The sequence below is a fragment of the Mustela putorius genome, unplaced genomic scaffold (genome assembly GCF_011764305.1).
Source record: "Mustela putorius furo isolate JIRA1106 unplaced genomic scaffold, ASM1176430v1.1 tig00000174_pilon_pilon_pilon, whole genome shotgun sequence".
Taxonomy (NCBI): domain Eukaryota; kingdom Metazoa; phylum Chordata; class Mammalia; order Carnivora; family Mustelidae; genus Mustela; species Mustela putorius.
This window is the reverse complement of record NW_025421304.1, coordinates 10539540-10550844: the sequence shown is the minus strand read 5'-3', so window position 1 is coordinate 10550844 and position 11305 is coordinate 10539540. Positions and strand designations below refer to the sequence as shown.

Below are 11305 nucleotides of genomic sequence, written 5' to 3'. Positions count from 1 at the left end.
AGCCACTGGTGTGTTGGATCCAGTAAGTCTTCCTCCTGCCCTGGGGAAGACTGAGGGAGAAGTAGATGGAAGCTGGGATATGTTCCTCCATACTTGGCTCTGCTAGGGATAAAGTAGGAATCCACCCCCACCTCCATGATAATACAAGAAGGGGAAATAAGAGATTCTCTTAAAACTGTTTCATGGGATATTAGAGAAAAAAAAATAGGTAAAGGATTTGGAATATAGACTCCATAAAGGTCTCATCCTTGGCATCAACTGTCCTGGGCTGGTGAGACTAGCCAAGATAGGCTAGGCTGGTCAACTGAGGAAAACTGTGGTTCAGAAATTGCAGGAATCAAGGGAGTTTCTTAAAAAGGGGATTTCTCTTTCTCCCTCTCTCCTAGTTCCCTACACTCAGGAAACCTTGAGAGTTCCCTAAAAGGAAATGCTGACCAGATATGAGTTGACAAGTCTTTTAAATAGGGGGGGGAAACCCCAACAGCTATATGTCCGGTGATACACCCATCCAGTGACTAATGAACACAATATACATTATACATGTAATGTATCAGCTATCTTTTATGGGTGCGTGTGTATGCACTACTTTTGTTGGCATAGGGCGGGTTTTTGTTGGGGGACGGGAAGGAGCTGTTTTGTGTTTTTCAAGGCAACCTCTCCTCACCCTTTACAATTAAGCAATTAAGAATCATTGGCCAGGAAGTCACTGGGAGCAAACAGGAAAGCCTGGGGGGGAAAACCTTGTCCAATCACTGAACAATAGCAATTCCTTTTAAGGTGAGTACACCAAGAAGACAGGAAATAACATGTGTTGACTCTAGCTCTGAGTGCAATCTATCAACAAGGCCATGCTCACCACCTGCCTTGTCTCAGCCAGTCTCAGGTCACCTACCTGAGGAGGCAGAGGAAGATTGGAGGAAGACTTCTAGTTGTGTAGACACCAAGGGAAAAGCCCAGGGGAACAGGAAGTCGTTGGTCTGTGAGCCTAAGGTTCTCTTCCCTGTGTTGAGTCATCTCTCACTGGGGCATCAGGGAACCACACCTGCCTAAATTTCTGATACAAATGGAAAACCCCAGGAGCCAGGATCCCTGAGAGGTTTTACCTTGGGTAATCCCTCTTACCAAGACCATTTACCTTTGGCATTTCCAACTATAACATCTTTAGATCCCTTTCTTTCTCCTTAAGGGGAAATCTACACCGATGGAGGGGGCTCCCAGGCCCACAAGTTCAGCATGGTTGTATAATCCATACAAAGCTTTTCCATGAAAATAGAACCTTAAATGCATTGCTAATTCAGCAATAGTAATAGCTAATACTTAGTGATCACTTACCAAGTCCAGGTAGTGCAGTAATTTTCACAACCACAGGAGGCACTATTGTTGCCCTCATTTCACAAATCAGGAATTAAGACACAGAGAAGTTAAGTAATATTCCCATGATCCTTGTCTATCTATCTACTATATCCATAACATTTAGCCCAGGGAAAGGAAAACAACATTTTACCTTCCACAATTTCGTTATGAACTCAGAGAATGTAAGATCTGGAAACGTCTTTAAAGATAACTGAGTAAACCCATGATTTTATAGATGAGAAAACAAAGTTGGAGTGGGGTTAGGGCATATTTATTCAAGTACCACAGAAAAACAGATGCATCCTTAGTCCCCCACTTTTTATACCTCTATTATGATACATTCCCCTTCTTTCCTCCCAGAAGAAATCACTCTTCTGAATTTTTTAACCATTTCTTTGCTCTTCAATTCTCCATATTTATTATTGCCATTTTTTTCTCTTCTTGTTACCATTTTTACCGAAAAAGCAATAGGAAAGAAAAGAAGGTGATGAAGTTCTAGAACCTAGGTGAGGTTTGGTGGGCTGAGGTCCGGAGCCGATGACCAAGAAAGAATTCTTGAGACATCTTTGGTGCAAAATGGTGGTTTATTAAAGCACGGGGACAGGACCCGTGGGCAGGAAGAGCTGCTGCCCCGGGTTGTGAGGGGTGGTTGGTTATGTACCCTGCTGTTGGGGGAAGGTGAGGGGAAGGGAGGTGTCAGTGGAGTTTTCATATGCTAAAGAGGGCCTACAAGGTGCCAGGATGTTCCAGGCCTGCCGGAGGCCTTGCCCTTGCTGCTGGATCAATGTTGTCTTTAGACCGGCCATTAACATTAAGATCTTTGGGAGACCTTTTGGTGAGGTGTCACAATCCTGCTATCAATCGTCTTTGTTAGTGAGATTTAGAACATTTGTAAGCCAAGGGAGACTCCGGTCTAGCAGGATTGTGAGCTCTGCAAGTTAACTATTTGCTTATTGTTCATGGCAGTCAGGGCTGCCTGAGGGATGCTACACTTATGGAGGGGAAAGGGTGCAAGGCGCCAGCTTTTGCTTTGTCCTCAGCCAGCCTCCTGCTCCCTCATCAAAGGAAGAAAATGTAAAGGAAGATGATGGGTGGGGAGAGAGAGAGAGGGTGAAAGAGAAGGGAGGGAGGGTGGGAGGAAGGAAATCTGCCGAGCAATTATTGAGAATCTGGAAGGGATGGAGAAAGGGTGGAAAGGAGGAGAGAAGGTGGAAGGGGAGGAGAGGGAAGGGGAAAGGAGGAGAGGAGAGGAGAGGAGAGGAGAGGAGGAAAGTAGGGAGGGAGGTGGGAAGGGAGAGAGGAAGAGATGGAGAGAGACCATCTGCCTATCAATTACTGAGAAGCTAGAAAACTTCAATTGCTAGAGCCCTAATTTGGGCTTCAAGATGTAGGAAGACAAGCCAAATCTCTTGTGATACTGGGTCAGTCCTGTCAGTTAATTCAGAGCTTCAATTCCCCCAACCTTAAAACCAGAGATTCACCATCCATCAAGACGCCCCAAAAGCGTTCTGCCCTCACCAAAGAAGGCCGTCCAGGCCCCTCTCCGCAGCCGTCGCCTTGCCCTCAACAAACATGGCTACTTCGCGTGACGTCAAGTTCCGTCGCCTCCGCCCTCCCTCCTTCCCTCGGGGGCGGCGAGCATCAATGACGGCGGCAGGCCGGGCGCATGCGCGGCGGCGGGGCTCGGCCCGCGGCAGCGGCGGCGAAGGGGCGGAGGGGTTCTCTGCCCTCAGTTGCCAAGCTGCGGCGGCCGTGCCGGGATGGTGTAGCTAGGCCTGCGGGAAGGCGGCGGGGCGCAGGCGGGGGCGAGGCGGCCGCGAGGGCCGACGCCTCCTGACGGGCTCCCGTGTAGCGGCAGCACGCTGAGGGGGCGTCGGCGCCGCCGGCCCCCGGCGCCGCCGCGGGAGGCCGCGCCCGCCATGGCGGCCCGGGCGGTGCTGGACGAGTTCACGGCGCCCGCGGAGAAGGCGGCGCTGCTGGAGCGGAGCCGCGGCCGCATCGAGGGCCTGTTTGGTGTGAGCCTGGCGGTGCTTGGCGCGCTCGGGGCCGAAGAACCGCTGCCTGCGCGCATCTGGCTGCAGCTCCGCGGGGCGCAGGAGGCGGTGCACAGCGCCAAGGTGAGTCCCGCTGCCGCCCCCGCGCGCCCGCCTTCCGCGGCCTCGGCTCAGCGGAGCTCCCAGGGCGCCCCCACCCCCTTCCTCCCTGCTCTTCGTACTGGGACGCAGCGAGCGTGGTGAAGAGCGCAGTCTCCAGAGCCCACGGACCTGCGTTCTCAGCTTTTCGAGCCAAGTGACCTTGGGCTAGCGGTTCAGCCCTGGGGCGCTTCAGTTTCCCCATTTGTAAAGTGGCGCTGACGAAAGCACCTCCATGGGAGGGCTGTCGCGAGGATTGGAGTAGATGCTTTTGTAAAGCGCAGAGCTCAGTGACTGGCCTGGGGTGGTGATTCGCGCTGCGAATGTTGCCTGTTACCTTTCCCCTCCCGACCCTCAGGACGGTGCGCAGGGCCCGATACCAGGGCCCACAGCCTCCTTAACGACCACATCAGCCACCCTTCTCTTCCCAGGTCTCCGGTACAGTGGTTCTGAACCTTTTTGGGATTTCAGTCCCTTTTGAGAATCTGACAAAACCATTCTAGTGGTAAAATGCACAGAATATCAAGAAGAGATAGGGATGTTTAATAGTAGTGTTAAAAAGAACATTATTCATTGTGTCGATATTATGTTCAACTAACATTTATTTAATGGTTATAGCACATCAGACGTTATGCTAAACACTTCATAAGGATTATCTAATGCAGCTCTTAAAAAATCCGGTGAGGTGGATTTTATGATCTTCCTCTCTGTAAATTAACAGCTGGGGAAACTGAAACTCTGCAAGTGGTGACTCACCTTCTCTCAGAATCAGCGTTTCAGGCTTATACCTACGCAGCACCTTCAACTATTGCCCTTCCTTCCCGAGCCAAGAAACAGTAGCAAAGCACATACCCCCCGCCCCTTTCCCAGGTATGCACGTTTCTCTAGGTTTTGCCGTCCATTGCGTGGAGGCTCCAGGATTCAGACTTAGAGCCCTTGTTCTTGAAACCTGGCTCCCAAATGATGAGCCCTCTGGCCGGGAAGAAAATGGATCTTTTTTTGGCATCCGACTTCAGAAATTTCACAGTGTCCTTGGAGAATTGGACAAGCTGTAATTCCTGACTCCCTTTGATAAGAAAAAAAAAAAAAAAAGCCTGGGTGCTGTTTGTTTTAATATCTTCAGAAGAGATAGGACTCTGTGATTCTTCTCCACAGCATAACTTAAAACATTGTAGATGTTCCATCAGTTTTACTTTGCTGTAGTTAATTTTTCCTAACTTTAAATTTTCTAAGTTTTTAAAAAAAATTTTAATTTTTTAAGGTGGGCTCCATGCCCTAAGTGGGGCTTGAACTCAAGATCCTGAGATCAAGAACCACACGTTCTATGGATTGAGCCAGACAGGCACCCCCCCTAACTTTTAATTTTTAACTTCTTAGGCCCCTCCTTCTTTTCTCCCTGGCGACTGAATTTCTTCCCACTCCCCAGAGCTAAAAGGTTTGATGTCACTAAGTCCTATCAGTGCTTCTGAAAATATCTTAGATGCAGCCATTCCTCTCCTTCCATTGCCTCTGCTGCAGTTAAGACCTGCTTTCTTGGTATGCGCCCCTCCCTTAGCTCGTTGCCCTCACTCCATTCCTCCTCCTTTCCCTCCCTCTCTAGTACAACTTGCATTTAACTGATCCTCCCACAGAAAATCATTTTCCTTCCCTGGGAACTACTGGGAAGTCCTGCTGGCTATCTCATTCATTCTAAACTCCTCCTCTGGAGAGTTATAAAACATTTACTAATCCAGTCCCACCTTATTTTCCCAACTCTCAAGCTTAAACCCCTGCTGTCTTCTGCCTAATCTCACTGCTTTTACTTCTGCTTCACCTGTTCGCAGTTCAGTTTTATTCAATGTTCATTCCAAGTGTGGAAAGTGCTTCTTTTGCTCTGCAGAAAAGCTGGCATAGTCTGCCAGACCCTCCCAAGGGCTGTTCTCTTGCCTGTCCTGCCCTGCAGTTTAGCATAAGCTATCTGGAAAAGGTGTGTCTTACAGTATCTTGGAAGTAGGTGTCACTTGCCCATTTATCTTTGTGATGTGTATTACTCATAATCCAATCCTCCCACTTGTAAGCAATCCTTTTCTTTTCCCTTGAGTCATGGGTAGGCATTGAATGCCATAGTTGTTAGTTGGTTTTGGAGTTTGTCTTACATTCTTTTGAGGAAGAGAAGACCATTAACTTAAAAATTAAGAACAGGAAGCAAACTTCAGCATATACAATATTTTAAGTTAAGTTGAGGAGGAGGTTTTCGGGAAGGAAGATTTAGAGTAAATAAGTGCTTAAGCTAACTTAGTAAGTCAGTCTGATTAAGGTAAGATGCAAGGTTACTGTTTTGGGTCCCTTCAGGTGGTTTACTTTGTTTTCCTGCTTTTAAATGTTAAGTCACTACAGTTAGTTAATGCTAGGGAAGAGGAGATTGTGGAGATTTAGTTAGGGGTCCCTTGGCTTGAGAGAATGGGGCATATAGGTAGAAAGTGATAATGCTCTAGGAGGTTAAAAAAAAAAACAAAAAATGGCACACTCTAGAAGAGTGGCCACTTTTGTCAAAGGGGAAATGTATTGGGGGAAACTGTACTTGAGTTGGGCTTTGAAGAACCAGTAAGATTGAAGAGCCACAAAGTGTCAGACCCTCGAGGGACCCTAATGCCAGGTTAAGCCATTGGGCCTTAGTCAGTAAGGAGTCAGGATTTTTGAGAGAAGGAGAACTTGTCTTCTTTTTACTTGGAAAGCGGGAAGATCCAACTGTGGAAGAGACATGTTTTAAGCTGGACGTGGGTGGGTGACAAAGTTTTCACTGGAATTTGGCAGCTGAGTGGATGTAGGGATTAAGGGGAGGGGTTTTAAACCTCCGTGTCAGGAAGATTGGTGGGTATGTTGTTTGACCTGTTGTTGGTAGGCCCAGGTAGCCAACATTTAAAGAAAATTTATGTGCCAGGAAGTTCACTGATGGTTGCTTCTGGGCCTCAGGTAATCCACTGCCTAGTAGGGGAGACAGACTTGGAAACAAATAGTACAGTACGACACATGTTAACAATTTGAAGTATGTGCAAGGTGTTTATGTTCATACAGGAGAGAAGGGGTTGTTCTGCCTAATTGGGTGTTAAAGGATGAACAAGAGTTCTCCTGAGGGAAGAGCATGTGTAAAGTCACAGGGATGTGAAATAGTGCCAGTTTATCACTGATTTCTCAAGTCTAGAAGTAGATTGGTAGAAAGGGGCCAAGTCACAGGCACTTGGGGCCTGCAGAAGAACATGGTTTTACCAAGCAGGCAGGTAGTAGGGAGTCAGGGAAGGGTTGTGAGACCAAGAGTGATGCCATCAGATTTACATTTCTAAGAAATCTCTCCATGTCAGTTTTTATACACCTAGGCTTGTTTTTCTCAGTGTGGTCCATTGCTGGTTTGTGTTGATGTAAGGGCAAAAATTGGAGTGTTTAGTGGCTTTTATGGCAATGTGACATTACCATGAGGGCTGGAGAGGCAGTGTCTCAAAGAGCAGAATACTAGGAGAGAGCATTCTACACGGGGACCCAGCAGGAGGGGGTTGAAGTCGGGTGGCTGACGTGGAATAAAAGGAGGATGAGGACTGAGTTTTTGAGAGGAAGTGTAGGTTTTGACTCGATGCTGCCTCATTCATAGAGAGATCAAAGATGCAGTGCCTCGGAGGGATCCTGGTGACTTGGCCTGTGACTTGGCCCCTGTCTACCAATCTACAATGATGGGGAGGGGTGAGGCTGAAAAGATCTCAGCCCTGGGAGCAAGAAAATAGAACTCTTCCTTTAACTCTAGGTGGCAGGAATTCCATGCTCCCTGGGTCCATGTAGGGAGAATGCATATCGAAGCAGCTGGTTGATAGGGAGTATCTGGTGAATAAGGAAGGTAGGTGCTTATGCTCTGTGCGAGAAGGTGACTGCCAATGCTTAGTATTAGCCAATGACATAGTAGGGGCCCAGTGATATCTCATCTCATTATCTGAGAAAAGTCAGGGGTTTAGATTTCATAATCTATTTTGTTTATTAAGAGGTAACCAATTTCTACTTTAAAAACCATTCATGCTGTGAATGATATCTCGGTAAAATTTGCATTAAGGTATCCTTGTCAAAAGTGTATGTTCTGCAGGCACCTGGGTGGCTCAGTGAGTTAAAACCTCTGCCTTCAGCTCAGGTCATGATCCCGGGGTCCTGGGATCGAGCCCCACATCAGGCTCTCTGCTCAGCAGGGAGCCTGCTTTCCCCTTTCTCTCTGCCTGCCTCCCTGCCTACTTGTGATCTCTGTCAAATAAATAAATAAAATCTTAAAGAAAAAAAAAGTGTATATTCTTGGGGGGGGGGCGGAAAGAAAGGAACCATGCACGCTAAATGAAACATGTCAGAGGACCAGGTTCAGTTTTTAGGACCTCTTCTAGATAAAGGAGACAGGATGAGTGAAGATATGCCCCCCCTCTCCCATTTGGTGAAGAGGGCAGTTGAACACCTTAATGGCCTATAGTATTGTCTCAGTGAAGTGGGAAACCAGTTCATGCCTGCAGAGGGAGGGTGAGAGCTGGAAGATGGTGGAGTATGTTAGGGTGGATGCAGTGGAGCTTTTGGAAGTACTTTGGAAAAGAACAAAAAGGGATTGGAACTGAAGTAAGGACCAGGGGAATTTAAATGGCCTGAATTTATAATATCACTTGATCCAGAAATTCTCCAGTAGGTGATGATTTCCCTCACTTGGGGTATTGGTAAAGCTAACACACCAAGGACTAAAGGAATCCAGGATGTAATCGAACGAGGCAGAATGGGGCCCAGGAAATGCTTCTGAGTGGTCAGCATTATTTGGGTTAGAATAATCCAAAAATGTGTAAGACTTACCTTCTACTTTAGTGACCTGACAGCTATAAAGGTTCAGACTGGGGAGGAGAAGGCAGAAAAAGGGGCATAATGAACTGTGAGAACAAGGGAAGGAGTAAGACCTTAGACCCTGTCCCCTCCTAGACTCTTGGAATCATACAGATAGTGCAAGTTCAGTGAGTATTGGAGAACTGTAAAAGGTGAAGTGAGGGAGGAATTTCAGATTAGAATCTTGGATATGGAGGAATTCTGAGAACCAAGGAGTGGTGCCTCAGTAGTCTGGGTACGAATGGAAGTGTGAGGCATCTGGAGATAGTATGGGGCTGAGTTCAGCAAGGTTCATAGCAGTGATTTGGGTGCTAACATTAGTTTAGTTGGTTGATCCCCGAGCCTGTCCTGGAGGTTAACAAACAATAGGGAGTAATGGGAAACAAATGGCTTGGCTGCTTGTACAAAACTGTCCATCAGCTTTTCGGGGGCTTAAATTTGCTAACTACAGTTGCCTGTCAGTGTTTCAGGCATTACGTTGTGACAGTGAGGAGCCACCATGAGCCACAGCTGGAACACCAGTCTGGAGGACTTAAAGAGTAGTTTGGAAGACTGGGAAGCCTTGGTGGCTCAGCTGGTTAAGAGTCTGTCTGGCTCTGGTCTTGATCCTTGGGTCTTGGGATTGAATCCCGCATTGGGCTCCTTGTTCTGCTTCTCCCTCTGCCTGCTGCTCCCCCTGCTTGTGTGTGCTCGCTCTCTCTCTCTCTCTCTCTGACAAGTGAATAAATAAAGTCTTTAAAAAGGGGGGGATGATATTTGGAGGACTGATTAATCTTAAAATTGAAATTACAGTACATTCAAGAAGCTATGCTAAGGTAAACCAAACATCTGGCCCATTTTAATTTGTGAGGAAGAGAGAAAGGGAGAAAGAGTGTCATATGAAGAGTTGGCAATCATCCTTAGGGTTTTTACTTAAATGTTTATAGAGTAAGAGGAGAAAGATCAGGATTTAAAAAAAAAAAAAGGAATTCGAGTGGAAGTGGCTCAGTACTGCATTGACTTCAGAGAGTTAAAATGGACACTGTACTGTTTCATTTCCTTTTCTGTTAGGAGAGCTTGGTACCTGGTTCCATGAATGAATTCTTGAACAGTTGATTTGTTCATGGAGGAAATAATGTGTAGATGTAATACTGGGTAGTGACATGGGGTTTTTGTTTTGATTTTACCGGAAAGGAGGTTGGTGGCCTCTTTGCATTTCCTAGAATGATTTTTTTTTTTTTTAAACTCACTGTGGTTGTGAAAATCATCTTCTTAAGAAATGGTGGTTTGTTCAGTTTCTTTTTATGGTTAATATTTTGGGGTTATACCAGAATGTTGAAATAAGGGATACTCAGACTGGTTATACTGGGGTCAAAGTGATTGCTCAGGACCGTAGTTTCCTCTTCCCTATTGACCAGCTAGTATTGTATAGGGTTTTAATTAAATCAAGGACAACATTCTTGTTCTGTGTTGGCTTTTTACTAAATTAATATAACTGTATTAAGTTAGAAGTCTTGCATTTCAAAACCAAAGATGGGGGGAGGGCAATACTTAGAGTAATTAATTAAAGAACTGTTTTTTTTTTTTTAATTATGTTATGTCCAATAGAAACAACATAGGAAACTTCTTTGTTTAAAGAAACTGAATTATTATTTGTTATTTTATGAGGTTCCTTTCAAATTGGAGGGTTTTGTTCAGTTTAGTACTGAGAGGATTAGTAATTTATATTGGTTGATAAATAAGGAGCCACATGATAAATATTTTAGATTTTGTGTACTGTACCCAGTGTTTGTCTCATACTCTTTTTTTGTTTTTGCTTTTACAACCTTTCTGAAGGTTCTTGAAACCTTCAGATAAGACAAGAATCTGAACAATTCTTATCTTGGGGGCTATACAGAAATTGTCCAGAGGCTGTATTTGCACTGTCCAGTATGTAGCCACTACATCATGTGGCTATTTAAGTTAGCCAGAGTTCAATGAAATTAAGTATTTACTTCCTCAGTTGCAATTCAGGTGCTCTGTGGCCACATGTAACTTGCGTCTACCAGTGTGGGCAGTGCAGTTATAGAACATTTATGCTATTTTGTCCAGAAGTTCTGTCAGACAGTGCCACCCTAGATAGAAACTAATCCTTGGTTGGGCCTCCCTGACAGTTCTCTGTTATGACATTGAATGAACATGCAGCCATCCTTTTACCTTGTTTCCTGAATTTCTATAATTTTTGTTAATTGTGTCCCTTGTAATCATAAATAATTTCCGAGGACGACTCTTGATCATAGAGACACATGAATACAGACTAGCTTCATTGTATTTGGAATATGGTAGGAGATATTAGCAATTAGTAAACCTGGAGAATTATCCTCTGAGAAAATTTCACAAGGAACCTTCTGTTGCATTTTTTTTTTTTTTTTTTTTTTTTTATATTTTATTTATTCATTTGACAGAGAGAAATCACAAGTAGATGGAGAGGCAGGCAGAGAGAGAGAGAGAGAGGGAAGCAGGCTCCCTGCTGAGCAGAGAGCCCGATGCGGGACTCGATCCCAGGATCCTGAGATCATGACCCGAGCCGAAGGCAGCGGCCTAACCCACTGAGCCACCCAGGCGCCCCTCTGTTGCATTTTTAATAGCCAGGTGGTTTTTGTTCTTAATTGCCTTTATGGCTCTCTTATTCTAAAGTGAGGAAGCAGACCTCCAAAAAAATCAAGAAAGTGGTCTCCATATTTCACCTATAGTATTTGTACATTTGCATGAATTCTTCTCTTCCCAAGGTTCCCAAAATATGCTAACATTTCTGGCCTGTTAGGAAGTCACTTTCTTTATACTATATGTAAGGCTGGGACCCTGTATGCCACAGAACAGGTACCACAGCAGTTTCCTAAGCATTGGTTCTATGCATGAACTACAGTCCTTATTTTGTAATAGTGATGTTGCCATATATGATTCAGCAGGATTTGTAAATATGACATTCTAGTTATGGC

The 11305-nt window shown here is 45.4% G+C and overlaps 1 protein-coding gene across 2 annotated transcripts in view; it reads left to right on the top strand.

Moving 5' to 3' along the window:
* Positions 1 to 3044: 3044 nt before the first annotated feature.
* N4BP1 (NEDD4 binding protein 1) overlaps positions 3045 to 11305 on the top strand; it is a 48542-nt gene continuing 40281 nt past the window's right edge. Inside the window, exon 1 of one of the 2 annotated variants that reach the window (XM_045076031.1) lies at positions 3045 to 3470. In XM_045076031.1, coding sequence (XP_044931966.1) covers positions 3273 to 3470 — 198 coding nt within the window. In that variant the 5' untranslated portion in view covers positions 3045 to 3272. The remainder of the gene's footprint in view (positions 3471 to 11305) is intronic. The other variant, XM_013052076.2, reaches the window with a different exon arrangement.